The following is a 25,940-nucleotide window of genomic DNA, read 5'->3' on the forward strand; positions in this document are numbered from 1 at the left end:
TCACGATGTACAATATTACAAATACACGTCAGCTGGTCTCTTGACTTTCTATAATGTCACTTGCAGCATTGTGGATACAGGTGGAACGATATGTTGATGCAGTAGATAACCCTTACACTCGTCCCCATGTATAGATAAATATGTTATTGCATTTTTTCCCTTTTTTTCCAGATAAGAAACAAACTGAAACACCTTATCAGATTTCAGTTCAACATAAGAGAGATTTTTTCTCCATAACACAAAGTACAAAAAATGTCACACAAATATATCTGATTCTATGAACAGCATTAATAAATGCAGGTAGGTAGCAGGTATCAGCATGTTATATAGAATAATGCTATGTACAGTCGGGTCCATAAATATTGGGACATCGACACAATTCTAACATTTTTGGCTCTATACACCACCACAATGGATTTCAAATGAAACGAACAAGATGTGCTTTAACTGCAGACTGTCAGCTTTTATTTGAGGGTATTTACATCCAAATAAGGTGTAGGAATTACAACAGTTTGCATATGTGCCTCCCACTTGTTAAGGGACCAAAAGTAATGGGACAAAATATGAACCATAAATCAAACTTTCACTTTTTAATACTTGGTTGCAAATCCTTTGCAGTCAATTAAAGCCTGAAGTCTGGAACACATAGGCATCACCAGACACTGCGTTTCATCCCTGGTGATCTCTGCCAGGTCTCTACTGCAACCGTCTTCTGTTCCTGCTTGTTCTTGAGGCATTTTCCCTTCAGTTTTGTCTTCAGCAAGTGAAATGGATGCTCAATCGGATTCAGGTCAGGCAATTGACTTGGCCATTACAAAACAGTCCACTTCTTTTTCTTCAAAAACGTTGGTTGCTTTTGCAGTATGCTTTAAGTCATTGTCCATCTGCACTGTGAAGCGCCGTACAATGAGTTCTGAAGCATTTGGCTGAATATGAGCAGATTTTATTGCCTGAAACACTTCAGAATTCATCGTGCTGCTTTTGTCAACAGTCACATCATCTATAAATACAAAAGAACCAGTTCTACTGGCAGCCATACACGCCCATGCCATGACACTTACACCACCATGCTTCACTGATGAGGTGGTATGCTTAGGATCGTGAGCAGTTCCTTTCGTTCTCCATACTCTTGTCTTCCCATCACTCTGGTACAAGTTGATCTTGGTCTCATCTGTCCATAGGATGTTGCTCCAGAACTGCGAAGACTTTTTTAGATGTCGTTTGGCAAACTCTAATCTAGCCTTCCTGTTTTTGGGGCTCACCAAAGGTTTACATCGTGTGGTGAACCCTCCGTATTCACAATGGTGGAGTCTTCTCTTGATTGTTGACGTTGACGTTGACACACATGCACCTACCTCCTGGAGAATGCTCTTGATCTGGCCAACTGTTGTAAAGGGTGTTTTCTTCACCAGGGAAAGGATTCTTCGGTCATCCACTGCAGTTGTTTCCTGGTCTTTTGGTGTTGCTGAGCTCACCAGTGCGTTCCTTCTTTTTGAGAATGTTCCAAACAGTTGTTTTGGCCATTCCTAATGTTTATGCTATCTTTCTGATGGGTTTGTTTTGTTTTTTCAGCATAATCATGGCTTGCTTCACTAATAGTGACAGCTCTTTGGATCTCATCTTGACAGTTGACAGCAACAGATTCCAAAAGCAAATAGCTCACTTGAAATGAACTCTGGACCTTTTATCTGCTCATTGTAATTGGGATAATGAGGGAATAACACACACCTGGCCAAGGAACAGCTGAGAAGCCAATTGTCCCATTACTGTTGGTCCCTTAACAAGTGGGAGGCACATATGCAAACTGTTGTAATTCCTACACCTTATTTGGATGTAAATACCCTCAAATAAAAGCTGACAATCCGCAGTTAAAGCACATCTTGTTCGTTTCATTTGAAATCCATTGTGGTGGTGTATAGAGCCCAAAATGTTAGAATTGTGTCGATGTCCCAATATTTATGGACCCGACTGTAAACCTGATATGTAGCCTCCACCCATTCATAAGAATGGAGACTGAGTTTGATTCAATTTCACTTTGTTTGTCTAGCTCTATTGTATTAAAACACAGGTGTGACTGCAACTATGTTAATCTGTATTTTCTTTGTCAGTCATGCAAAGAAATATGAGGAGGTGGCATACTGTATGTGTTGCATATTTACTGTATGAATCTGCACCCACTGATACAGCAAACCTTGTAATGTGTTAGTTAACCACCAGCTTAAATGCAGAGGCCTGGCTTTGCCTTGAAGCAGCCATTTAGTCTTTCTCCCAGCTTTCCTGCCTTCTCACCATTGTCCTATCAAAATAAAAGCTAAAAAGCATCGCCCAAAAATAAGAATGAAGTTAGAATGAAGCTAATTATGAGTTACTTGATTTCCACGCTGCTACTTTCTGATTTGATTTTCTTTTTGTGCTCCTGGAACCTTATCAAAAACAAGATTGTGCATCTTAGAATAATACTTTTACGTTTTGGCAAAGCCCTGCTATAACTTAGCACTAGGCATGAAAACCTACAACATTCTCAGTAATCAGGCCTCAACACGATACTGCAAGCAACTATCAACTATCTTATGTATGCAGACTGAAAAAAAAAGTGGGGAAAACAACTACCGTGGCTCCGCCCAAAGACGATAAAAGTTAATGAAATCATATCGTCACTTTTTCCGTACATCCAATTGAAACCAGAAGTTCTTACAGCCGAGATACACGTGAATACTAATAAACAGATTGTGATATGAGGTTATTTCACCTACCGGTTGCACCTTCTTTGTTTAATGAAGATATAAATGCTGTCTTTTTTGTTTTTAAACTCCTTATGTTTCAAAAAAGCATCATAAAAAATCCAAAGTTGCAACAGAACAACAAATCGTGTGATCAGTTTCAGATGTCTATGGGCTTGTGAACTGTGCTGCACATGTGCTTTTTGGTGCATGCACACCTCCAAAACATTTCATTACAATCATCCTGCAAGTTTGATATCGTATTTTGGGGGATTATGCAAGCTTGGCAGAAGTGTGAACTTTCTTTGTTCAAAGAGTGTTCACACTTGTTGGTTTAGTTTGGTGCACACCCTGTTCTTGTATAAACGTACTCATAATTTCGTTGAAGTAAAAACAGGACAGACCAAACATCCCTGTAACGTCTCCCTTGCAAATCCAGCGTCACTCTGTGTAAAGATTGTGTAAGAAGTTCTGCTGGTAGGTCATGCCAGGGATTTGAATGTCTGTGCTTGTAAAGCCCAAAGAACTTAAAAAAACAAAAAAACAAGCAAAAGAAACAAAGAGTTCATTCAGGCCTCACTCATGCTATAGATGTGCTGACAGAGGGCCTTCCTCCAGTGCTGTGTGTCTTCAAGTGTGTATGTGGTAAGCACATAAGTTATGTCCTCCCCTTGACGTTGTGTATTGATGTATATTTTCTGGCAATTGGCAGGATCTCTGTCAGACATACAGACAACGGTATCCTGGGAGGAAAAACAAAGAATAAGCTGAGACACTGCAGGTAGCCTCAACGCTACAGCTGATCTACTGAAATACCTTTTGTATTACCTAAATGGCTTCATCACAGGCAATAAACTGCTCATCACTGCATTCCATACTGCATTAAAAAGGCTGAATGGTCATTGTTAGCTAATAGAGAGAAATTCCATGGTATGTTTCCATGATGCTCACCTGCAAAAGCTGCCAAGCTTCGTGTTGTGGGTATGCTGCTCTGAGCATACCCACAACACAAAGTCACCATTTAATTGTATCACATGTTAAAATTGAGCTTCTCAAAAACAAGGCTCCCTGAAAATCTCACACGTAAAGAGAAAATCTATACTCAAGTGTTTGCAGTTCAGATTTTCTTCAGTTGAACCTAGTCTGTCTTGTGGTGAGTCTATCCTTGCAACAGTGGTGATTCTGATACACCAACATCTTTTTAAAAAGAGCTCGTAATCTCAGTGTTGTTCCCTGCCGAAACAGAAAATTATTTTTGGTTTTAAAAGGGTAGAAATAAGAGGGGATTCAAGGAGATGCTATCTTTTTTTTTTTATCTCTAGCTTTGAACATACATGACTGATTTTAATTAGAGCTATCTATATAATTTTAAAAAAGCTGTTTTGAACTGTGCAAAATATTTCAGTCTCCTCACCCTTACAACACTTTTCCTCTCCACTAAATAATTCGTCAGTGCACTCTAGTGGCCTTGGTGTGTAATTATAATCAACACTGGCAAAATGCTAAATGAATCACTGCCTTTATTCATCAGACTTTGCTTGTTTAGAACCAACCTTTGTGATTGGAATCTCAAGCAAGGGATTGTCCTCAGACTCCAGGCCTTCTTGACTTTGATAACAGAGAAGGGCTTGCCTCTTGAGGACACCATAGACAGTTTCAGAATAATTACAGTCCTCTTCTGAGCTGAGCTGAGCAAGAGCAGTGAGAAAAGTCATAATGTGAATAATAATGATAAATGAATAACAATATTGAACAATTAAAAAAAAAAAATTCTGTCACCTTGATTTTGATTTGGCCACTTATCACTGGCTGAATCATGCACAGAGGCTGAGCAACTAAGCAACAACACATACTTCCGTACAAAGGCAACCAGAATGGATTATCCTCTGGCAAAACATTTAAAAGGATTAGGAATTTTAAAAAGATTCATTATTTATGTATATTTAGATTTTAAGGAGGAGAGAGGAGAGGAAATGACAGGACAGGAGACTCACCTGTCGCTGAAAGTGATAAATCGTGCGTTTTGAAACCTTCCCGGACATGCTCAATTCTCAGGGTTGTGTGAGCCAAAAGGTTGTACTTAGGTCCCCTTGAGAAAGAAAGAACTTTGCACAATCATTCTTTTTTTTGTTGTTGCTTTTTTTTTTCCAAGCGACACCATAAAATGTTTCCTTATAGTGTCATACTCACAGTGCCAACAGGTCAGGTGATAATGTTGGTGGCACGCTTCCGGATCTTACATCTCCACTGGAAATGGATCCGCAAACAGCTGCAGACTCGAATGCAGCACGGATCTTTTTCCCAGAGGAGCATCCCAAAGAGCCCCCCAGACGGCTCACTCTCCAGGATCCTATGGCCCCAGGGGAGAATTCATCGACCACGCAACTGCTGTACAGCTCAACGCGAAGCTGAAACCCTGGACTTACCTCGTTGCTGCTCACACAGAGAAAATGCATTTACTTTTTTTTTTTCAACAAAAGCTTGCGAATGTGTTTTTAAGGAGGATGAGAAAGCAGAAACTTAGCTTTCAAACTGAAATAAAAAACACTTGACTCACAATATTATAGTGTCTTCAAAACAGATGTCAGTTAGTGTCCTGTCTACCATCACCAGGTCAGTGTCATGGATCTCTGTGCCACACTGGATCAGGCAAAATACGGCACAGCGATGTAGTTCTGAAAGTAAGAACTTTAGGTAAACACTTGTTATATATTGGGAATGAAGAATATTTTGTGTGTTTAGCCAGTACATAGGGATTTAGTGCACATAGTGTAAACCAAAAAATGCACCAGATGCTATCACATGCTCTTTTTCATTTTGACTTACCTCCTTTGTTTTTGAAGTACTCTGAGTCTTTCCACATGAGGGGGATTCGCAGGTCTAGAGAGTGCACATCATGGTGTTAGAAATGTAAAAGGCTAGTTGAAGTACTTTTAGAAATCTTTTAAAACACACCTGAAAGTGCTACTTTTCCTGTACATGGCACCAGATCGTCAGATGGCCTGCAGTAAATCACGTAGTATGTCAATCAACCACACAGAATAAGGTTAGGTTTGGGGTTGGGGTCCATTTAAACAGTCAGCTTAGCTGAACTCTAATTGCTAGCTAGAGGCATGGATTTTTGCAGAAACATGATTTGTTTCTATTCTATGATACAAGTGTATATTTACATCATCCTCAGTATATAGTTCAATTATCTGACCTGCATCCCACACTTTGTAGGATTTGTACTTTCCTCATCCTCTGTAGTTGGCTGAGCAAGGCCAGAATGCGGGTATTGCAGGTTAGGAGGCTCTTGGAGGCCTCCAGGGCCTGCTCTCTTTGGGAACATGCTGCCAGTAGCTTGCAAGCTCCTTCACGCATGCGTACCTCCCTCTCAATGTGCTGAAGCACTGCAGTATCCTGCCACAGATTTGTGTAAAAGAAAAGACAATGATATCAGAATTCAAAGGGCTACATCTTACATCATTTTAGAACTATGATCTTATGTACATTGTCGAAGATTTTGTGCTATTGACTTTAATTACCAGCTGTTACATAAGAGCTCAGAAGATGTTGGTGCATCACTTTAATCCTTGGATATATAAGCAGTGCCAAGGTTCTTGTTAAAGGTTTGTGTTAACAAGGATGTTTTTGAGAAGTATAAATATAGTAGTGTGTTTCAAGCACAAAGTGCATGTGCAGCAGATTGAATTCCTTCAAGGAATTCTTTATGCACCATCCACTTAGAAGCACATTTCCTAATGAGCTTTTCTCTGTTTGAGAGTACTGGTTTATTACTCCACAATGTGGGCATTACAACATAAAGATCTAAAGTGCACGTGAGTAGACACACATCAGGAAGCATGACTATCAATAGTACATTTCCTATCATTATGTACTTACTGCTGTTAACTATCAGACCTGTTTGACAAAGAACTCTTATTCACACTCCTCTGAAGTGATTAACAAGTCATCATTTGAGGTGAAGTACAGCTTTAATGATCAGAGGACTGTTGCATAATTCAGTCATGTTTTCTGAGTCTAAGCCTTGTTGGTATGTGTAATTCACTATGAACAGAGCTCAAATAATTAAACAAACTCTAGTTTTAGAGTTGTTTTTCTCCCAGATCTAGAAATATGTTTTAGTAATTTAATTTTTCTTTCACATATAGTACAGTGGCAAATGTGTGCATGGAAAATGGGAAATAGGTTAAGCAATTAATTGAAACTTGCAAACATTAATTGAAATATATTATAAAGGCAAAATCATAGTTTGTGTTATTTTATTGAGCTTGAAAGCCAGTATTCGGTATGACCACTTTTATCCTTGATCACAGCCTCGGTTCTCTTAGACAAGCGTTCTTGTAACGTCTTTGTCTTCAGGAATAGCTCTCCGGGCTTCTTGAAGAACAATCAAAGCTTTTCTTTGGATGTAGGCTGCTTTTTGTTCTGTATCAAGATGATCCCACACTGCTTCAAGGATCTTGAAGTCTGGGTTCAGAGGAGGCCAATCCATGACTGACAGCATATCATTATTTGTTTTTGTAAACTAAACTAACTAAAAATGTCAATGTCACAGGCCAGTTTTTGCATTGTTTGGCATAGCTACGGCTTTTCTTCCTGTATTCTCTTCCTTAAGAATTGGTGATTCTTACTCTTTATTTCTGATTAAGTTTCAGTGAGCAGTAGATGGATCATCTGAAGGGCCACCTGCATGTCTCAGGTCCTGTGTCAAGTCTTTGCTTTATTTTATTCCCCCTTTCTTAATGAATGCTGTTTTCTGCTGTAGATAGTTTTTAGGCCTGCAACATCTTCTTTCATGCTCAGCTGGTCCAGTTTCCTCAATTTCTTTGAGGTCACACTTCACACCATGCTAGCTAAATAGTTTTGGCATTCTGATGAGTTTTTGCAACAAGGTGCTAAAAATACCATTTAAAATTGTTTTGGTTTTTTTGATAGGCTGTCTGTTATGCATGGACATCATTCCTTGTTCAGATATTTATAGATCTATGAAGTTAACAATTAAGGTTACATTTTACACCTAGATTTTTAGATATCATCAAAAGTAATGTATCAAATCACTATTTACATTAATCTAAAAGTCAGTCAATATAAAAATAATATGGTTTTACTAACCTGCGTATTATTATTCATCTTCCTTGTGTGCAGGACGTAAGAGGACTGTTCCACCACCGCTGAGTCAGGAAGTACACTGAGCGAACTGATAATCTCATAGCTGAGTGAAACGGCGTTAAGAGTGGACCTGCAGACGGAGCAGTCAGTTGCTCAACAGAGAGATCAAAACAGTCTTAAGCCTCCCTACAAGAGGTTGCAGCATGAGGGATTAAAGTCTCAAACGTTTTAGTCTTTTAGCCATCAGCTCCAGCATAAGTACCACAAACACCTAAATATAGAGCAATTCAAACACGGGCAAACCATAAAATATAAGAGAACTATTTTTGTTCAGAACAATGATACCGTTGGGGAACAACAATAAACAAGGGAACATTGTAAATATGCATCCAGTATCCAAAATTACATGACATATTTGCCAACCTGTTATAGATTATCATGAAATTAATGGCGACACTCAAAATAAACCAGGGCTTGTCAATTAAACACATTTTCGGCTACCTTTGTGGCAAACTAGGGAGAATTACTGCATAGCAATGAGGTGATCCTGAAGTAGTGTGCAGGGCTTCACTCTTGTTAAAATTTACAAAGAACTGGTAAGTAATGGTGAAGTGGTACTTGAGTAATGAGAACTAATCAGCAGCACATGTTGGGGTAACATATAATAGATGATTAGCAGTTTTAATGCCACAAATTATGATTACTTGGGTTTAGCAACTTGTCATTATCTAGTTAGTACAAGGTGCCTGGATCAGCAGTTGTAAGGGAAGTGATGCTCAACATGTTAGCTTACAGTTAGGTCCTAACTCATTCTTAAGCATCTTTGTTATCATTTGCTTTTTTGTTTCATCAGCAGGCTGTAAACCCATTTTCAACAGCAAACTAGCATGCATGTACATTAAGACAAGACAAATCTAGGTGTAATACTTTTTATTCAGATCTTACAGAATTACATCTTTCACTTTCAGTGAGCCAATGTAACCCTTAGGGTAGAAAACACAATGTGTTTTTATGAAACAAGAAGTCAAACGGTGCATAACTGTGTGGTACAGTCACTATTTCAACACTATATATAAACATATTAACATACAGCAGAAACTCTTTGATAGTTTGATTATTCTGTTTTGAATGGGTTCCTTTTTTTTTTTTTTAAACAGAATTTCTGTCTTTATTTTCCACATATGTTACATTTCTAAAGTACACAGAAGAGACATTAAAAAAGGCTTTACACTGAAATGTACAACTGTACATGGTCTTAATCTACCGAACTGTGTTTTTCTTCCTGAGGTCAAAGTCATCTGAAAATTAATCAAGAACGGACAAAAAATATATATATATAAAAAAAAGAAGTTGCTACCATGTACAGTATTTACAAATTCACAGTTGTATCAAAAGGAAGAAAAAAAATTAGGTAAGACATCTGAGGTTTGAAGTATTTTTTATGAAAAATTCAGCAAAAGCTGCCAACACTTCAGTCAAACTATGAGTCACAAATGTTGTTATCCATTTGTACAGTGCTTTAATATTTAAACTAACGGAGGTTTAAAATGTTGTTTCAACAAACTGATACTCTAGTAAATGTTTGCAAATGTGAAACTGCATTCATCAGTATGGTGAAGAAAGAATTAAAACTAAAAGCAAAAACAACAACAACAACTTTTCAGTTATAAATTATTATTTACAGAAATAAAAATTTGAAAAGCCAACAAATTCCACTTCTTAATCCAACTACGTAGGTGGCTTTTACCCCTCATCCACTTCTGTGAAAATGTTGGTTAAGAAGTACTGAGACACACTGGTGGGCTCCTCTTCAAGAGCACAGCTGTCCACACAGTCATCCTGCTAAGAAGGAACAAAACAGAGCACATCTCCATGTGAGTGTGTATGAATTACACTGAATGGAAAAACAGCTTCAATCCACCTGTAGCTTTCTTACCTCTGTGCACTGTGAAGTGCTAGGATCTGGGCTCCTGGGACTTTGATCACAGGTCTCTCTGATGTTCACTGCTGTTTGTGTTAGCAGTGTAATCGATGCTGGACGGGTTTCTTTTAGTGTCTGTGTCAAGCTTTGTGTGGAAGGGACATCATGTGATGTGGAGGCTACAGGCTCTAGCAAAGACTGTTGTCCTTCAGTCAGTGGCGTTTTAAGCTTAGATCGCTTGGAAACTGGTTTGCTAGGTGGAAGATTTTGTGGAAGGCTGGTTTTCTTTGTTACAGAAAGCGAGGAAAGAGAGCCTTTGGGTTTTCTGTTAGATATTAGGAAAAATTAAACGTTTCTCAATAATTGATAGAAGCCAATGTGAATTTTTTCAAAATGAAACCGTTCTTCACCCACCTCACACGCCTCTGTGAAGTTTGAGCTTCTAAGCTGCTGGTAGTGCCTTTTCCATCTGTCACAATCTCCTCATCACGGCTGCAGCTTCCCCTTTGTGCTTCCATGACAGCATCACTGGCTTTTGGCTCCTGGGTGGTGTTTGTTTGGGTAGGCACTGACTCCGCTGCTTTCATTGACTTGGTCTTGCTGGTTTGTTTTCTCCTCGCTGCATTAGGTTTAACTTGCAGTTTGGCTGGTTGAAAGATTCATACAGGGTGAAAAAGCAACATTTAATGTTCACATTAGAAAAATGTTCACACATTTTTTAAAGTGCATTTGGTGAGTATGTATTTATCCTCTGCATACCTCTTCTTCCAATACTTGTTTGTCTCTGCTTGTTAAGTGCTGCTTCGGGCTCATTATTGTCCACGGCATCTGGAAACTTTGGTGGATTGTCTGTAGTATGTTCTGCTCAATTAAAGCACAAAATTAAAGTTACACAGCATGAATCAGCATGACAATCAGTAGCTTGAAAGTGACAGAATAATGCAGTCACTCTACCCTGTGGATCCACTGTTTTCTGAATGTTATGATCCTGATGGATGGAAAAACACAGCATGTGAAAAAGATTTAAAAAAATAAAAAAATCACATTCTGACCGCCAACAGTTCTTCTTTAGAGCTTTACTTACAATCAGTGTAGATGGGTTCAGCACAGTCTCTTCCACACTGATGAGGCCTGTCACACTCTTTATCTCTTTGAACATGGGCATGGGGACATTAGACAGAGACCCCTCTCCTGCCGCTGCCACACTCTCTCCAGAAACACCACTAAAGGATGAAGAAAGGCACAGAATTAGACACCAAACTAAACAGACTACATGCTTGCTCACACAGCTAATTGATTAAAAGCAGACAAACCTTGGTTGAGGTATTGATGACTCTGCTACAGAAAGACAAGAGGGGTTCTCAGTTGCACTGTTCACCACCTCCCCTGATGAGGACAGCGGGATCTCAGTCAGAGAGAGGATGAAAAATGGTTCGTCGGGATCTGAAGGCACCTTCTCTGGCAGCACTGAAATTTAAAAAAAGAAAAAAACCAATAAATAAATAATCAAATTAAGAAGAACATTATATAAAGTTTACACAAAACTTAAGTGATATGACTGGAACATAATATATGATTGACTTACTCTCTTGAAATATTGGAAAACTTTGGATGTCGTTTGTACTTAATGTTGATGTATTCTAGGATTAGGAGAATTAGAGAAACATTTAAGGAAACTCAAGAGAGACTTTTTCACTTTAAAACTACTGACTACCGGAGAATACCTCTAACTACCCCTGTTAGAATTGGATATATAATATTAACTTGTATTAATTAGCAAGTCTTGACACAACATTAACAGATTTGATTGCAAAGCTTGTAAAAGGATTAAAGACCAGACAAAACAGAGTCATTATTGAGCTTACCTGGGTAGAAGACACTTGGTTCACAGGAACCAGAGGGACTTCAGAATTACTTGAATGATGGTCATGTTCACTTTGTTGTTCATTAACTTGTGCCAAACATCCAAGAGGAGAGCTGGGATCATTTGGATGGGGATCCTTACTGTCTAAGGTGCCCAGTGCTTTCTCCGAGTCTACAGGTTGAGATGTTACTGAACAGACTTCTACATTTATTGAACAATGTCCTGATGTTAGGTTTTTCTCTGGCAATTTCACAGATTTCTGTGCATCATTATTGTCCCCAGGGTCTTGTGCTGGTGCTATATTTGAGATTGTATCAACATGTTCTGCAGATTTACTGATATCAGCTGGCTGTAGTTTTGTCTGTGTAATTCTAGAGGATGATCCCAAATTGGGTTTCGGTTTGACCTTGGGAAACCGCCGCAATCTTTGTGGGATATTTTGTTCCAAGCTCACTGCGCTTGACATTGGGCCACATACAGCATCTGTCTTTTCCCTCTCTGATGAAGATATTTCCTCTCGGCATTTATTAGAAGAGCCAGATTCCAGTGATGGTTCAGAAACTGAATAAGCATCAGGACTTTTAAATTCATTTGATTTTTCTGGAGAGGTAGGACTGCAAGATGGCTGGGCTTCTGCATCTTTCATTCTGTAGTCACTTGATTCAGACACACAAGTCTGGCTACAGGGTTTTTCCACAACCTGCGTGTGTATAACAGGGTCTTTTGTGGATTTTAAGTTTGACTGCATAGTTCTTGGTGTTTGTGGCAGGTTTGGTTTGGGTTTGATTTTTTGCAATCGACGACTCCTCAACTGAGAAGCAGCTTCACTCTTTTCTTGATTAAGCGGTGACTCTTGAACAGGTGCAACAAGAACAGCCTGGTGGACGCTGCTCTCTTGGGGTGAGGCTGATTCTGCATCACCTGCTTCCCCAGCTTGTGAGACTGTGACTGCTGAGTCAGGTGCTACCACATTTTTACAACTACTCACAGATGTGGTAATACAAGGCATATTTTTTTCTGGATCAGATGCTGACTTTGTCTCGCTGCTGACCTGATCCCTGCTGGGTTCAAATTGTGATGCAGAGAGGTTCACGTTTTCTGAGGCACTCTGATCTGAAGTTGCTGCACCCAAGTCTAGTCTAACATTTGTTAAACTAGACTCCTCATTTGTTGATAGCTCCTCCGAGAGTGTAGGTGTAGAAACTATATTTATTGATGGTTTTAAAACTGAAGCAGGGTCAGCGTTTTCACTCAGTTTTTCGGAGGACAGGGTGCATACTAGTTGTGGTTCCACCTTTGCTGTTGTTTTTTCAGGTGATCTCATGTTTGAAGTTGGGCTTAAGTCCTTCTCTAAAACCGATTTTACAGTTTGAGGTTTAAACCTTGAAATTCTTGAGGACTGTGCTAAATTTGGTTTAGGTTTGACCTTTTGCATTCGACTCCTTCTAGATGGTGAAGGAGTTGTGTCTTTGTTCACTTCTTTTTGCCTGACAGGTAAATCTTCTGGATGTGAAACACATGAAGGAGGTTTCTCGGCGCTCTCTTGACCTGGTTCTGATTCTATGCATGGCTCCTGTTCAACTTTTGAGATCGCCAAGTCTGATGTTGCTGAATTATTGAAAACACTCTTGGCTGTTTCAACACAGGACTGAACTTTTTCCTCTGTGGGCTCAGATGACGACTTTGTGTCATTAGTGACTTGATTCCCTTTGAGATCAAACTCAGATTCCAAGTTCTGGCATTGTGAGGGACCGCAATCCGTTATTACTGCACCTAAGTCCGGTCTACCATCTGTGGTTGTTGGTAAAAGAGTATCTACACTTTCTACATGTTTTTCAGGAGAAGCAGAGCATGATGATCGTGGTTGTTCATCCTCTGTGGTTAACCATCTTGATTGTTTGCGAGATTTGGGGTCTTGCGTTGGGATGGGGTCTCTCTCTTCAGGCTGCTTTGTGGTTTGGGATTTAGATCTTGCAGTTCTTGATGTCTGTAGCAGATTTGGCTTGGGTTTGAATTTTGGTAATCGACTCCTTCTAGATTGGCAAGTATTTGAGACTTCACTTTCTCCTTTTTCAGTGACAGATAATTCTCCTGCGTGTGTTTCACCCGTAGGTTTATCACTGCTCTCCTTGGCTGGGGACACAATTGAACATAACTCCTCTTCAACCTCTGTGATGAGTGAGTCAGAGTTTGGCGGATCCTTAAAACCAGTCTCAAAAGGTTCAACATGGGAAGCAAGTTTTTCATCTGTGGGCTCAGATAATGACTTTGTCTCTCTCGTGGCCTGATCCCTATGTGGTTCAAATGTAGATTCAGAAAAGCTGTGACTCTGGAACTGGATTTCTGCAACTGATTCAACCCCAACAATATCTGGTTGACTCTCAGATGGCTTTGCTGTTAGTTTAACTTCAGTAGAGGAAATGTCAGCTTTTAGCAATGCTGGAGAACAGTCTTTAATGTTAGCAGATTCTCTGTGGCTTTCTTCAGCTGTCCTTGCTGCAGATATATCTGGTTGGGATTTGGATTGTACAGTCCTGGAGACTCGGCTAAGGTTAGGTTTAGGTTTTATTTTGGAAAAGTGACCTCTCTTAGTTTGTAGAGTATTTTTGTTTGAACTCTCTGGATGTGGCTCATCACTGGTTTTAACTGCCATTTCATCACTGACTGTTTTGCTAACTTGTTGTTCCACAGTGGCCACAGTCGCCGATGTCTGTGTGACATCATGATCAAATGCAGACACGGAAGGAGTGGCACTTTCTTCCTGTACAGCAGCATCGGAAACAAGCCCTTTTTCTAGGTGGGTGGTTTCATTCACATCAGCTGATGCCGTCCCTGCAGTTAAATATAATGGCACATTTTACATTGACTGTTGCTCAGTCTAACAACAAATGAAACTGTCCATTATAAGGACTCTTTTCTGTCTTTCTAACCTGTTACATGATCTCGTATGTCTACTTGATTCTGTTCCGCCTGAGAGACGTGACTCAGGTTTCCGATGGTCAGCAGGGTTTGAGCAGCCTCGTTGTAGCTCTGATCTTCAGATACTGAAATAAAAAGACAAACAAAAAATATGAACTTTAAATCTAAAACTATATATAAAATTCATAAGCAAATAATCATAAAACATCTTCAACATACCTTCTGCATGTTCTGAAGAAATAAATTCTATAACATCCTGCAAAGCAAACACACATATCATAAATAACACCAAAAGCTCTCCTTTCTATTCACAAAAGCTGTTTTACAAAAACATGAAGTACAGTACACTGCTTCATTTACAATATCTTTTCTACATCTGTACACATCTGTACAGATATGTACATCTACAGTTGACTGTATAGCAAATAAAGATGACATTTTAGGCACCTTTCTAATCTTATTGATCACTGAACTGGTTTACTACAAACCACATTGTTATTTATGCATGTTATAATTTTCATCGATCAGGCATAACATTATAACCACAGGCCTAATATTGTGTTAATCCTGCTTTTGCTGCTAAAACAGCCCTGGTCTGTCGAGGCTTGGACTCCAATAGAACGTCTCTAGCTGTACTGTGGTATCTGGCACCAAGATATTAGCAACTTTTAAGTCCTATAAGTTGCAAATTTGGGCTGTCCATGGATCAGACTTGTTTGTCCAGTACATTCCACAGCTGCTTAATTGGACTGCAGTCTGGGGAATCTGGGAGTCAGTCAACACCTCAAACTCCTTGTTGTGCTCCTTGAACCATTCCTGAACCATTTTAGTTTTGTGGCGGGGCGCATTATCATTCCAAATGAGGCCAAATGAAGGTGGTCTGAAACAGTGCTTAGGGAGGTGGTGCATGACAAAGTGACATCCATATGGTTGGCAGGACGCAAGGTTTCCCAGCAGAGTATTGCTCAAAACATCACACTGCCACTGGCAGCTTGCCTTCCCCCCATAGCACATCCTGGTGTTCCCTAAGTAAGAGGCGCAAATGCACCCAACCACGTGACATTAAAAAAAATGTGATTATTTGGACCAGGCCACCTTCTTCTATCAATGGTCTAGTTCTGATGCTCAAGTGGCACTTTCGGTGAAGGACAGGGGTCAGTATGTGAACCCTGGCTTGTCTGTGGTATGCACCTCCATACACTGTGATGCACTGTTTGTTCTGACACCTTTCAATTAGAACCAGCATTAACTTGTTGATATGAGATACTCTAGCTCATCTGTTGGATCGGACCACACAAGCCAGCCTTGGTCATTGGTGGCCAAGGCTCACTGATGCACGTTCCCCACATGCAGCAGTGAGCCTATCAGGACCCTATCGCTGGTTCACCATTCTTCCTTCATTGACTAATACTGCAGACCGAGAAAGTCCCAAAAGAGTCTTGTCAAACTCAAATCTTTTTACATTTTGCCCTCAATTTTTTTTTAACTTTGAGGACAAAATGTTCACTAACCCACCCAGTAACAGGTGCAATGATGAGATAATGAATGTTATTTATTTCACCTGTCTGTGGCCATAATGTTTTGCCTGATTGCTGTGTAAGTAATTCAACCACATACTGAATACATGTATTCAAAACAAAAATGGAAAGACACTGCAGAAAAAAATAAAAGGTTGAACTTACTCAGTTTTGAGCCTTTAATAATAGATAAAATTGTGTTTTCAAGATTAGTGCTCTGGAATGATAATCATTAACCCCAGATCTGTTATTGGGGTTAATGATTTAATTAACTTGGTACTACTTCTTAAGCATAGGTCACTTACAATCAACAGGTCCAACTGATGTTCACATGGTTCAGCTGACCCTGTCTCATGTTGTGCCTGCTCACAAGCAGAATCGGGGCAAAGTGCATCTTGGGAAATGCCCAAAACATCAGGCATAGTGGCCAAGATATCAAGCTACAGGTGGCATAGGAGGAGTCAGAGGAAGATTGGAATGTAAAACCATGCGCAAATAAAAAGTAAAGCAAAACATAAAAATGTTTGTCATGGGAATTATTTCAAAATAAAAAGAATGATTGGTGTTTTAGTGAGGCATGTGATGGAGAAAATGTTTATCATACCTCAGCAATTGTCTCATCCACTTCTTTAATCTCAGGACGAGGAGTGTGCAGGCCGGCAGGCACAAACGCAGGTGCACTGCTGTCTTTACTGGGGCTACCTGCGAGTTCCACCTCCTCCACTTCTTCATCCTGCCATTGATGACTGTCCTCGTCACTAAATTCTGTCTGAGAAGCTGTGAGAGTGACAAGTTTACACTTTTTGGATTTTGGGGCCAAATCATGCTGTGGTAGGATTCTCTTCTTGGCTGCCTGTTGGGATTTTGGTTTAGCAGCAGATGCAGTGGACCCAGCTGCTGAGGCTGGTGTAGTTTCAGATGCAGAGGAGTGTACTTCATCTTTGGCTGGATAAGTCAAGGGCTTGATGGGTTTAGGCACTCTACCACATCTACAAAACAAAATGAAACACTAATAAAAACACTTTATTCATGATCAATAGGAATATTGTTCTTAAATCTATCAGCCCACCAGACAATGTTAGATGACAAGAAACCCTGTATTAACAGTATTGATAATTACAAAAAACATTTTCATATGTTTCTGTAATGGTGAATCCATCAGTGTGTCTAAACTCTTTAATCAAAGTCATTTTTTTAAATGCCAAGGAATAATTTTTATTGTAATTCATCAATTTTCAAATTTACCATCTTTACAAAAATGCTGAAAAAAATAGTAAAGCACATTATTTTTTTATTAAGATGTCAAATTACAGCTATTTGCTTGCTTTGTGAACAGAAACATTTGTTTGATTGAATTAATTGATTAACTGTTTTGATTAATTGCTAATTTCTCAAAAAAAGTCTAGTGTGCCGGCTGAAATCTGGGAATACAAACATGAATTCAGTTTGAAATCCTTCACTCCTGGACAAATATGCTGAACAAATATTTAATTTTTAGTTTTAAAAAAGTTTATGAGAGATTTCTAAAATATTTGTGTTTTCTTATTTTTATGAAAGGTGGTCTAACAAATTTGTTAAGCGCTGGATACAGTGGATACACGGTCAGAATGGGAGTTTTTCAGTAAATTACATTCATGTACCTGGTAGGTCTTGGAGGTTTAACTATGGCATCCTCCTCCTCCCCTTCTGAGGAAATATCATCACCGACTGGCTCCCTGCTGGCTTGGCTTAAAGATGATGCATCTTTATTTACCTACAGTAAGTTTCAGTAAAGCAAAGCCAGTATTCATAAAAAGGTTTCAAGGCTTATAAACAGAAAGTGAAATAACCTTATTACAAGTTCAACCACTTACACTCTCATCTTCTTCATCCAATGAAGTACTTTTAGCTGTTGTACAAGGTGAAGGCTTTTTACTCCATTTGCGGCCTAAAGGCAGTAGTGGTTTTGATGCTCTGCCTCGTGAGAGTTTAGCTGGCTTGATTGCAGTGTCCTTAGCTGTATTTGCATTTTGAGTTTTCTCTGACCTAAACATTTGAAAGAAACTGATTTTAATCGCAGAGATATGTACAAAAAAAATAATATTCACAGCAATATGATTTTAGTGTCATTACGTGTCTGAGTCTTTGTGGTTGTCAGGAAGCTCTGCCTCAGGATCTTCGCATACGCCGTCCTCATCTGAGAATTTAAAAGCAAAATAAAAATGGCGTGGCACTTTAACAAAAGCCAAGAAAACATGGGGAAACGAGTACTGATTTGGGGGGGGGGAAGTTATTACCCTTAATTTTCAGGAAATATTTAAAAAAACAAACAAACAAACAGTTAGACAAAAGGTAGCTACCACGAAATCACCACATACCTACATGTTTTGTAACAACAAAACCGCTCACAGTCCCTGTACCTTGCTCAGTGCTCACTCGTTTGGTTCTCTTGTCATTTGGTTCCTCATCCAGAGCAACTTGTCTGTTCTTTCTTTTGCCTCTTTTTGTCTTAGCGTCAGAAACAGGAATTTCTCCATCATTACAGAGATCCTCATTCTCTTTCTCCCCTTCCTCTTCCTCCTCTTCCAACCCCAGGATCTCTTTCCCATCCTCATCCTCCTCATCTTCCTCCTCCACATCACTCAGTTTCCTTCCCGATTTTTTGGCTGTAGAAGGAATAAGAGCACATAGACTTTTGAATTGGGAAAAGCTAAAGGAGAATTCCCAAATATTCACATACAGCCTACAATGATCACACGAGAAAAGAAATCCCGTTGACGTACAGTATCTTACCTTTTGTCTTTCTCTTGCCCTTTTGGGACGATTTCTTCTCAGCCACTGATCTCAGTTTCTTCTTACTTCTCTGATATTCCAAAATCTTTTCTAACAGCTTAGAGAAGTACTCTATGTCCAGTTTGCGCCTCTCTCCTACAAAACAATCATCAGCCAACTTAAATTAAATTTAAGAATGTACACATAGAACGTTAATCATTCAGTTTGGCAACTGTGTAAAATGTGAAGGGAAAAAAGGGAAAAACATACAATACTGTGAACACTTGGGATTCTATAATTAACTAAACAAAAACACAGAACTTTGTGCGCGTGTGTATTTCCCACTATGCTGCATAATCTCCTCTCTCTCTAGTTATGTTACTAATTAATATTATATTCGTTCTTTTTTTGAAATTTGATATATTGTCTTTTTACCATTTTCAATTAAATATAACCTTTAAATGACATACGTGAATAATTACATTTGAAGATTATTACTAAATACTTACTGATAGCTTTGTCAATCCTCCAAACATTCTCTCGTTCTTCTTTCTTGAATTTGTTCTGAAAGATCAAATTCAAAATTGCAGTTCTGTGTATTTAGTTCAACTTTAAACTCTTTTTTCTTACCATGCATACTTGTATTTATCGCTGACCTTTATCTCTGATCGAGCTCTGTGTGGAAACAGTTGGCAAATCATAGAAAAATCTGTCCCCACCATGCTAACTGCCAGGAAGAACATGTCTGTCTCTGATGAAAACAAATTTAAGAAGAAAAGTCACAAAAAAGGCATCAAAACAAAATAATAAAAACACTTAATATGTTACCATATATGTGGCTTATCTTACCTGATAAGCCACTGTATTATAACCATTCACATGTGAAGTGCACAGCATCGACTGTGTGGTTATAATTTTCTGCATTCAATTAGACACATGCCACACTCTTAACTATTACTGCGGACTGTATATAAAAGATGGCTTCAGGACCTGAAAAGACGAGTCAGTGCAGACAAGCCTTTACCTGCAATAGGTAAAGGCTTCAAAAAAGGACTTTGCTAATCACCAAATTATATACAGTATCTATGTTGCAACAGTCCCTGACAGCAATAGCCTCCTCAGAAGAACAATGCTGCCTGCAACACAACAAAAACTGCTCAAGCAGGACTCAAGGAAAATAAAAAAGAACACAAGGAATTGATCCAACCTAAGAACTCCTCAGATCCCAATCTGATAAAGTATCCGTGGGACGGGGAAACAAGACCCATCACACAACTAGAGCTGGGCGATATAAGATTTTTTCATATCACGATACGTTTTTTTCATTTCAGGCGATAACGATATCTATCACGATATAAGCCAAATAACTATATTTGTAAGATTTAAATGTGCCGTTGCTCACAAGTAAAATGTGAAATAATCAGCAGCTTGTTTTTATTTAAATATTTATTTCCCATAATAAGTTCAACAGGGTAGATGTACTTAAGGAACATGAGACTTTTTCAGATAAATAAAGGCAAATATTGCAAACTACACAAAAGGCAGCCGCTAAAGCGTTTAAGTTTCAAAATAGAACAAACGAAACAGACTAAATTGTCAATTCCACTTAGAAACAAAATATTAATTCTAAAAATAAATCTTAGTTTGTTTTACAGAAGAACAGACAAAACTGACTAACTTTTGTCAATATCAAATAAACTGAGAACTAAAAGGAAATTCTCAATCTCTCCTTGTTGTATAGCTTAGCTTTTCAAACAGTTTTAACAGTTACTTTAGTCTGACAAAAGCCGAATGACGAATTAGCGCTTCCAGTCAGAGACTGAGGCTACGTCCACACGTACACGGGTATTTTTGAAAACGGAGATTTTCCGTTTTCGTTTTAAAAAATAATCCCGTCCACACATAAAGGGAGAAATGAAGGAAAACGCTGCTATGAACATGCCAAAGCAGCAGGTGGCACTAGATTCCTAACCGTGCAGAAATGTTGGCCAATCAGAAGTCTAGAAGCCTCGGTGGGAAAAAGTAAACAAAGCTGGGGCATAGAAGCAGAACCGAGTCGTACGTGTGGAGGGACAGTAACTGTGTGTATATGTAAGCATTTAAACACTGCAGAGAGTAGAATTAACAGTATTGTAGAAATTCATTTCACCGAAACAATAACGTGGCGCACAGTGTGACGTCAAAAAATGTGCACACCTTTGACGCTGCGTTTTCTCAGTTTTTCTAGTCCACACGTAAATGCAAGTTTACGAGTTTTTAAAAATCTTCGTTTTCAGTGACCAAAAACGCCGTTTACGTGTGGACGAAAGGTGCAAACGCATAGAAAAATCTGCGTTTTCAAAAATACCCGGGTACGTGTGGACGTAGCGCATGCACCAGTTTATTGTATTTCCAGACTTGCTTTCGGCACAATTTACAGTGCACACTACTCTGTTTTTTGTCAGACTTGAAATAGCCGAAATACCTTCACACTACGGAACTTCTATGGCTCTTCCGTTCGACAATCTTTCCGGCATTGGAACCATCATCTGTTTTCTCTTCGGTAACCTTCGGTCACGCTCGGTTGATTTTTCTAGTCGGCACACTCATTTCCTCCATTACCCGGGCGGTACGGTGGCTGGCTGCTTCCCAAACAAATACACATGTGCGGCTTGGCACTTGTGCTGTACGTAACAAGTCACGTGACGTGACGCTGCAGCTGTGATTGGTTCGGCTACTTAATTTGGATTGGCTGACCTTTTTTTTTTTTTTTTAAAGAGGACAAGAGCGGCGAGGTCTATCACGATAGTTGAATTTTTCTATCGAGAAAAAGTTATATCGCGATACATATCGTTATCGTTCTATCGCCCAGCTCTACATACAACTCACGTATTTGTTTCCAATGTCTCGTGCTTTTGCTCTGCAAAGCCAGTGCTGCTTTGCATAAGGTTCCTTTAATATTGTGGCTGTCTCACCTTCGCTGGTCCAGCGTTTTGCATGGTTAAGTTTCCTGAAACTTGAGTAAGTTGTAGTGGAGCCTCGTTCAAAGATGGGGTCTCGATTCTCTGCTGGGTTTGGCCCTTTGGCTCGCTGGACTTCCACAGTTAAGCTGAGAGATAAGATGAAAGGGTTTTAAAAAGCCTATAAATGGTTTGAACGTTCTACAATATCACAATAGGAAAGCAATTATTTTATATGGATGGGGCAAAATAATAATAAAATAATAATAATAATAATAATGCATACTTTATTAATCCCCTGTAGGCCGATTACTCTCTGCATTTAACCCATTGACTCAGTGAAGCAGTGAGCAGCCACCAATCCATCACAACGGTACTTTGCTCAGGGGTACCTCAGAGTAACAGTTCAGTGGATTCGAACCACCGACCTTCCAATCATGGCGCGACCACTTTACCTAATGAGCTATCCCTGCCTGGGGATACAGATCAAATGGTCTACAAATCTCTACTAACCTCTCTTCGTCAATAATCAGTGAGCCATCTTCTGCAACTTTGACTTGAGGAACCATAAGTGCTTCTTCCTGCTCTTCCTCTGCCTCCTCTGCTTCTTCCTCTGTGTTGCCCATGGTATTAGGGGGGATTTCAGGTTCCTGTGCCTGCTCTGGAGACCTTCAAACATTAAAAAAGAAGAAGAAAGAAAATAAAGAAAAATCAATTTATTATAAGCAACTGGTATACAAACTTTCTACACATTCTGAAACGTGCAGCAAGCCACAGCTTTTGAAAGACAAACTGTTTAAAATGCACTGCTGCCTCCACATTTAAGTACGCCAAAAAGTTAAAACACTTAAACCAAGTTCTCTGTTGTATCAGATGTGCAGTCACTTTTCAGTGATTCAAACAGACTGAATTAACACGTTAAAAGAATAATGTTTGGCTGGGACAAACTCAATTCTAGTGTTCAACTTTGTTTTGTTTCATTCATATTTTTTTTCATAATACTTTTTGTGATGAAAAACTGTGTTTATGACTCTTTCTTTGAGGAACAACAGATGATCAGCAATTGCACACAGTGAGAACATGGTTCATGTGTGTCCTTCTGCAGCATTAAAAAAAACATAACTTTTTAAACTTAAATATTATAAGAAAATGTGACAAAAAAAGCATGTCAAACATTGAAGTAATTTCCATTTGAATTACAGGCTTAACATAGACAAACCATTTAAAAAAAAACATGATTTAAAGAACAGGACAAACATACGCTTCTCTTCCTGGTGAAGGTGGGAGCACAGTCTCATTCTCTTGGGTCAATTCTTCTACACCAGATCTGGAAGAATTTCAAAATTCAGTTTTCTCAAGTAAAATCAGTGTTCGTCAATATAAAACATCATAAGTGAAATATATGGTACATGGACTGGACTGTTCTACAGGAGCGTACTTTATGCAACATATCTCATTCACCCATTTACACACACATTCATAAAAGCACATTTTTGCATCTAAGTGCTTTCTACCTAACATTAACACCGATGAACACATCGGAAGCAACTTGTAGCTGCTTGTCAAGGATACTTTAGCGTGCACAACGGAGCAGTCGAGCATCAAACCACCAACCTTCTGAATAGTAGACAACGTGCCTCCTGCCTGCCTCCTGAACAATGGCCTCCCCCATACTTTAACATCACATAATTACATGAATTTCACAACTTTGCAAGATACTCACGTCATTGGGTTAGACGTTGGAAGATAATGGATAAGGTCCCGCATGGTCATTTTGGCAGGATCTAAATTAAATACCTTCGAAACAGCCTTAGCTTTCTTAAGTTTCTGCAGAATCAAATGACATCACACCTTTCAGTTAACAAATCATGATAAAGCTAACAGTTTATATCTGATGAATACATTATTTAACTCAGACACCTGTGAAAAGATGGCTAAAAATGCTTAGTTAATGACAAGGACTCACTTTTTCTTTGCGTCTCTCCTCTCTGAGCAAATCTCTGAGCTTCTGAGCCTTCACAAGCCTTTGTACGTCTGATGGGTCATTTAGAAGTCTACTCAGGGAGAGTGCCGATGGTGTCAGTGAAGGCACAGTCTTTGATGATGCAAGTGTTTTGGCTTTCTCCGATAGTTCAGTAGATTCTTTGTCTGGTATGGAGGGTCTATCTGGTGGTCTGGGAGGAGCTTCCTTAACTTGTCTGTCTGAAATGTTCTCTGATTGTTTGCTACTGTCTGCTGGAAGATGGGTTTGTTCTACTGACTGTACAGCTGAGGAAACAGCTGAAGATTCTGAAGCGTCCAAAGAAATGGAGGTGGGTTTAGGTTGAATTTTAGGCAGCTTGCCGTCTTCTGAAGGCCTGCGTCGCCTTGGAGACTGGAGTCCCTTCGGAGTTGCTGTTGTTCCCGTTTGACTGGATGCTTTTGCCTTGTCAAGGCCCGCACCAGAGCAATCAACAGATGTTTGAGAGACTGCTTTGATGGGAGACTTTGGTGTCCGAGAGAGAGCAGAGGGGCGGCCAGGGGCCACTTTAGGCTTAACAGAAAATCGTTTCCTTCTTTGGACAGCCACTGAAGAGCTGGTACCATCCACATTTTGCTCACTGCCATCCCTAAACGGTAGTAAGAAAAGTTATTGTTGTCAAACATAACAAATAGTCTTAAGGCTTCTAAAATAATTCAAAGACACTTTACTTTAAACTCACACTGAAGCTGCAGCTTTTTCTGACAGGGTAATGTCGGACTTATCCGTCAGAGCACTAGCATTGTTGCTGTCCCCAACCTCCCTCTGGGCCTCACTGGCCTCCTGATTTGCTGGAGTTGCTTCCGGAGGTGCTGATCGCCCTGCTGTACTTACATTGGGACGCACACTAAATCTTGACCGACGGAACATTTTGACCTGAAAGCAAAGCTGCATCAGTACTGAACAAATAGCCATGACATCAATCTGCAAATGAAATACTGCTAAACTCCATCTAACGCCCTAATACGCCATCAAAATGTATTCAGGTATTGTAAAGGTGCTCTGGAAATCAACCAAGAAAAGATGCCCTTACAGAACAGCAGTCACAGGTGGGGATCTTTTTCTGCACCAAATCTCGTCTTTACATATAGCTTTTCAAGAAATTATTTGCTAAATAGAAATGAACACATAAACATCTCTCCATGGATGGAGTTCGACACTAATATGCATTTGCTTCGTCTCAGTGTTGACAAAAAGCAGCTTACTCTACTGCAGCTTAGGCATATTTCGCCTACAAAGTAATAAACTTCGCCTGCACAAAAAGTATTTAAATGATCTCTTCTTTTACTTAAAAATGCAAAACTCAGCTACTTTGTTTACAGGGCTGGTGACGTCGACAGTCGAGAGGCCGTTAAGTTTGATGGCAAACGCTTTAAAATCACTCGGAAACACCGCCAGACGTGGAATAAGCCAACAAACACAATTTAAACCAGTGAAAATTACGCAAAATGCAATCTTAATGGTGGAGAAAGACTGGGAAAGTGCACAAGCTGGACTCAAACTCGGGTAAAAACAGGTTTAAGCGTGACGCTCTGCATGCGTTGGGTCGCCCGTTTCATGACGTTTTGAAGCTAAGACCGCTTCACTGATATTTTTATCGCGTCCACATCTTTTACTTTACTTGTATTAACGTACCTGACTAAGAATATGTCGTTGTGTGGAAGAAATAAGCCTTCATTTACCGACGAGAAGTGGTAAGTAGCGGACCCAAAGGACACGTTAATCCACCATGTTTTAGTGACGTAATATTTTCCTGAGTGAAGGGGGTTATGGGAAATGTAGTTGGGTTCAAAGAGTTGGATGAGGTAAGACCGCGATCTCTGTAAGCAATCCTGTCTGCGCTTTACTAATAATAGTAATAACAACAACAACAAAGAAAAAGTAAAAAAGCTTTAGTGTAAAGTATAAAATATGTCTGTATGAAATGTAAGTATAAGAAAATATGTGATTTTAAATTGTGCCTGCCTTCCCTCCACCATGTTTTATCTCCTGAAAATAACCCATTTCTTTTAATTTCTTTGAGAAACAAACTAATATACATATTTAAGTAGCACGGAAATATTTGATTTTTTATGGTGGTTTATCAGGTTATGTTTACATGTAAATGTAGTCTTTAAAAAAAGAAACCAAGATTCCAGAGTACTAACTATTATATAACTATAACTATTAACTGG

The 25,940-nt window shown here is 39.3% G+C and overlaps 1 protein-coding gene across 9 annotated transcripts in view; it reads right to left on the bottom strand.

Annotated features, from left to right (window-relative positions):
• The window catches only part of LOC113025474 (uncharacterized), a 47,324-nt gene extending 21,797 nt beyond the window's left edge, over positions 1-25,527 (bottom strand). For 2 of the 9 annotated variants that reach the window (XR_013909957.1, XM_080303504.1), the window contains exons 1-36: positions 25,402-25,527; positions 24,449-24,642; positions 23,713-24,355; positions 23,470-23,573; positions 23,008-23,073; positions 22,260-22,415; positions 21,762-21,895; positions 19,464-19,558; positions 19,317-19,371; positions 18,829-18,963; positions 18,414-18,701; positions 18,169-18,232; positions 17,910-18,081; positions 17,697-17,809; positions 16,661-17,045; positions 16,362-16,496; positions 14,759-14,795; positions 14,551-14,664; positions 11,622-14,452; positions 11,342-11,396; positions 11,070-11,223; positions 10,711-10,979; positions 10,516-10,617; positions 10,171-10,402; positions 9,772-10,081; positions 9,583-9,677; positions 7,839-7,965; positions 5,923-6,122; positions 5,676-5,722; positions 5,547-5,600; positions 5,278-5,395; positions 4,911-5,153; positions 4,715-4,809; positions 4,500-4,606; positions 4,274-4,408; positions 3,301-3,463 (exon numbers count right to left, since the gene is read on the bottom strand). Coding sequence is in view for 6 of the 9 variants with exons in the window: in XM_080303504.1 (XP_080159630.1) it covers positions 3,301-3,463; positions 4,274-4,408; positions 4,500-4,606; positions 4,715-4,809; positions 4,911-5,153; positions 5,278-5,395; positions 5,547-5,600; positions 5,676-5,722; positions 5,923-6,122; positions 7,839-7,965; positions 9,583-9,677; positions 9,772-10,081; positions 10,171-10,402; positions 10,516-10,617; positions 10,711-10,979; positions 11,070-11,223; positions 11,342-11,396; positions 11,622-14,452; positions 14,551-14,664; positions 14,759-14,795; positions 16,362-16,496; positions 16,661-17,045; positions 17,697-17,809; positions 17,910-18,081; positions 18,169-18,232; positions 18,414-18,701; positions 18,829-18,963; positions 19,317-19,371; positions 19,464-19,558; positions 21,762-21,895; positions 22,260-22,415; positions 23,008-23,073; positions 23,470-23,573; positions 23,713-24,355; positions 24,449-24,636 (8,221 nt within the window). In the remaining 3 variants the exon portion in view is untranslated. Of the gene's footprint in view, positions 1-3,300; positions 3,464-4,273; positions 4,409-4,499; positions 4,607-4,714; positions 4,810-4,910; positions 5,154-5,277; positions 5,396-5,546; positions 5,601-5,675; positions 5,723-5,922; positions 6,123-7,838; positions 7,966-9,582; positions 9,678-9,771; positions 10,082-10,170; positions 10,403-10,515; positions 10,618-10,710; positions 10,980-11,069; positions 11,224-11,341; positions 11,397-11,621; positions 14,453-14,550; positions 14,665-14,758; positions 14,796-16,361; positions 16,497-16,660; positions 17,046-17,696; positions 17,810-17,909; positions 18,082-18,168; positions 18,233-18,413; positions 18,702-18,828; positions 18,964-19,316; positions 19,372-19,463; positions 19,559-21,761; positions 21,896-22,259; positions 22,416-23,007; positions 23,074-23,469; positions 23,574-23,712; positions 24,356-24,448; positions 24,643-25,401 lie in introns of those variants that run through there. The other 7 variants (XM_080303508.1, XM_080303506.1, XM_080303507.1 and 4 more) reach the window with 7 other exon arrangements.
• Positions 25,528-25,940: the final 413 nt, after the last annotated feature.

The sequence above is a fragment of the Astatotilapia calliptera genome, chromosome 7 (genome assembly GCF_964374335.1).
Source record: "Astatotilapia calliptera chromosome 7, fAstCal68.1, whole genome shotgun sequence".
Taxonomy (NCBI): domain Eukaryota; kingdom Metazoa; phylum Chordata; class Actinopteri; order Cichliformes; family Cichlidae; genus Astatotilapia; species Astatotilapia calliptera.